This window comes from Sinocyclocheilus anshuiensis, unplaced genomic scaffold (genome assembly GCF_001515605.1).
Source record: "Sinocyclocheilus anshuiensis isolate Anshui unplaced genomic scaffold, SAMN03320099.WGS_v1.1 scaffold972, whole genome shotgun sequence".
In the NCBI taxonomy this organism is placed as follows: domain Eukaryota; kingdom Metazoa; phylum Chordata; class Actinopteri; order Cypriniformes; family Cyprinidae; genus Sinocyclocheilus; species Sinocyclocheilus anshuiensis.
This window is the reverse complement of record NW_015551046.1, coordinates 2,099-4,969: the sequence shown is the minus strand read 5'-3', so window position 1 is coordinate 4,969 and position 2,871 is coordinate 2,099. Positions and strand designations below refer to the sequence as shown.

The following is a 2,871-nucleotide window of genomic DNA, read 5'->3' as shown; positions in this document are numbered from 1 at the left end:
GTCAGCTAAAGTTTTGAAAAGGTTAAACAATGTTAACTACTAGGTAGAGATGTTGGATGACTCAAAACAAGTTGAAACCTTTCATGTAGAAAAGATGAAAAAGTTTTATGGAGTTGTTTAAATTTTTTTAAGGGGAGGGGTGTGTAACAGTTTCCCTGTTACTTATGTACCAGAAATCCTCTTAGAGCAACATTGTCACTACTCACCTGAACATTAGGGGGTGCTCTGTTAAAGTAATGCATGAATTTACCTATTTAAGGTAGCAAAGAAGGAGTAATGGCAGGAAAAAATTTGAACGCTGGCAACGCCAAAACGCCTCTGCAGTGAGACTTAGATCAAAACTAGTTTCTACGAGGACTGACTAACGAGGAATCAGATACACACAAAACAGTAGCAATGGTAGCGAGCGCAGCAGACACTTGCAATCTGGTCAGTGCTCTTTCTCGGATGGCAGTAACAAATGTAGATTTGGCCAGATGTTTCAGGTGGGGCTTGTTAACTTTTTCTGAAAGCCTTGTCAGTGATTTATCATCCAAACCAAATGCATAGTAGCACCTTGTGAGGAAAAGCACGACTATGCCTACATCACATGCTGCTGATAGGCCAGGCACAGGGATAACTGCTACACCAGCAGAGGCAAGAGATGCAGCCCAGATCATCCGTTTAAACATATTGATCTTCTTCTCAAGAGATGCAGCAGAACACACTGGCCAGGCTTGTAGAAGAGCATACTTCTTGTGTTCTGGAAGCTCATCTTCAAGAATGTTTTGAAGTGATTCAAAATCATATTTCTCCAAATCAAAAGACGATATCAAGAAAACTTTGGGGTCTCCCAGTTTTTTCAGGTTTTTCTGACAATCCTCTCTTATTATGGAAAGAACTTTCTGCTCATCAAATCCTTTTTTCTTTTTTTCTGAAAACATGTCTTGGTCAATCTTGGAACGAACAAAGTAAAAGCTTTTCTTCCGTTTTCTTATTTCTTTAGCCAGCATGATGTCATTCTCCATGAACCTCTCTGAGTTAAGGATAATGAAGAAATCATAGGTGTTAAAATTGACATCTTTCAGGTATTTTTTTGCTTTGAAGTTTGGGCTTCCTATTCCAGGCAGGTCCCAGATCTTCACATTTGGCATTACAGGATGTTCATACATGGTGGCCACCATTGTAGTTTCTGTGACTCCAGTAGGTGCTGCTCCAACATCTTCATCTTTTAGACCTCTAAGTGCATTTACAAAGGAGGATTTTCCTGATCCTGTCTTTCCAGTCACAGCGATGTTAAGTGAGACATTAACAAACTGATCAAATTTTATTTTAGCTTTTGCTGTAGCCTTTTCCAGAGTGGACTCGCCCGATCCCTTTATTGCATCAACAACAGCAGGGTCTTGATTTTCCATGTTCTGAATGGCAAATTAAACATTAATGAATGCTCAGAATTAGAGACACAATACTTATCTAAATAATGTAATTGAATAATGTAACTGACAACATATGATTCTAATTACCTGAATTTCTTGGTTCCAGGAGGAGTACTGAAACCTGTGTAAACACAAAAATGGAATATTATGCCAATGTGAAACAGTTGTGCTGTCGACACTGAACAACAATCATAACCCCAGAGTCAACAGACAATCAGAGAGATCAAAAGTAGATTGCTTTTACATTTATTGTAGTATTATTGAAATATATTTATATTTAATAATTAAATTCAAATGAGATGTGAATATATTTGAATATAATTAGCAATGTGTGAAACTGTCATTCCCAATATTGATATTCAATCTACCTCAAACTATTTTGAAACTTGCAGTGAATTTCTGTAAACCGTGTGCTGTAAAATTCCAAATGTAACTAGATTAAAAAAAAATGTGTCAAAACAAACTTTGATGTTGGATTTAGAAAGCATAGCCAGAAAGTTGCAAGCAATTTGAAAAGCCTGAAGATTTGAATAGACTAATGCTGCCTTCACATGCTATCGGAAATATAGTAAATACAAGTTTCTGGTTCTGCACAGTTACTTTCTGGTTTTAAATAAGCCATCTCAGTCATTTCCAGTCAACTGTCAAAATCAGCTGTGCTGTAAGGGGAGCACCCTTTGATCGGTTTCTCTACATAATCCATTCATAATTTTAAGAAGTTTTGTTTGTCTAAGAGGACCACACGTTCACATTTACAGTTTCAGGAATGACAAACGTGAGTGTAAAAGATGTAAAGCGAGTGAATCTGTTCAATTGTTTCACGCGTCATCCCTCACGAAAATTAACCATGGTTTCATTGTAGTAAAAGTGTAGTTACCATGGATTTTGGCATATTGATTACCATTTGTATATCCACAGTTTCTGTGAGGGTCTCAAGAGTCTCTACCTATATATGCCACAACATTAAATGACGTTTCTTATCTTTAAATGCACAGTGTTCTTTAGAACTTCCGCTTAGTCAACTCAGATACAGTCTATCAGTGTAGGTCTATTGTCAGGATACAGTGAGTACTATTGATTCTAAACTAGCGGTGTGCCTACTAATATTCAGTTGATTGCCTTATTCAGTTGAACGAGCCTGCAATCAGATTGGATTCTTTTTTCTAACAGTGTATACCAGGCATAAAGTACCATAACTAATTAATTTCAAACACTGAAATGTCTTAAAACAATTATTTAACCCTTTGAGCGGTACGGTCCCACGTATGGGATTTAGAACGTTCGGTGATACTGCCAAATTCAAACTGTGCTTTCGCGCTTTGGCTGACGCTGAGCCAGAGAGAGACGTGCACTGCTCGTCATATATTGTCACAACTATGCAGTGTTCTTAACCACATAATGCATATATTAGGCTTCAGACATTTAAATACACATAAGTACTAGTAAATCGATACAT

General features: G+C 37.2%; 1 protein-coding gene across 1 annotated transcript in view; it reads right to left on the bottom strand.

Annotated features, from left to right (window-relative positions):
- Nucleotides 1-1,536, bottom strand: part of LOC107661817 (interferon-inducible GTPase 5-like) — a 15,941-nt gene extending 14,405 nt beyond the window's left edge. Inside the window, exons 1-2 of the mRNA XM_016451581.1 lie at nucleotides 1,503-1,536; nucleotides 385-1,397 (exon numbers count right to left, since the gene is read on the bottom strand). Of these exons, the coding sequence (XP_016307067.1) occupies nucleotides 385-1,394 (1,010 nt within the window). The 5' untranslated portion in view covers nucleotides 1,395-1,397; nucleotides 1,503-1,536. The remainder of the gene's footprint in view (nucleotides 1-384; nucleotides 1,398-1,502) is intronic.
- Nucleotides 1,537-2,871: the final 1,335 nt, after the last annotated feature.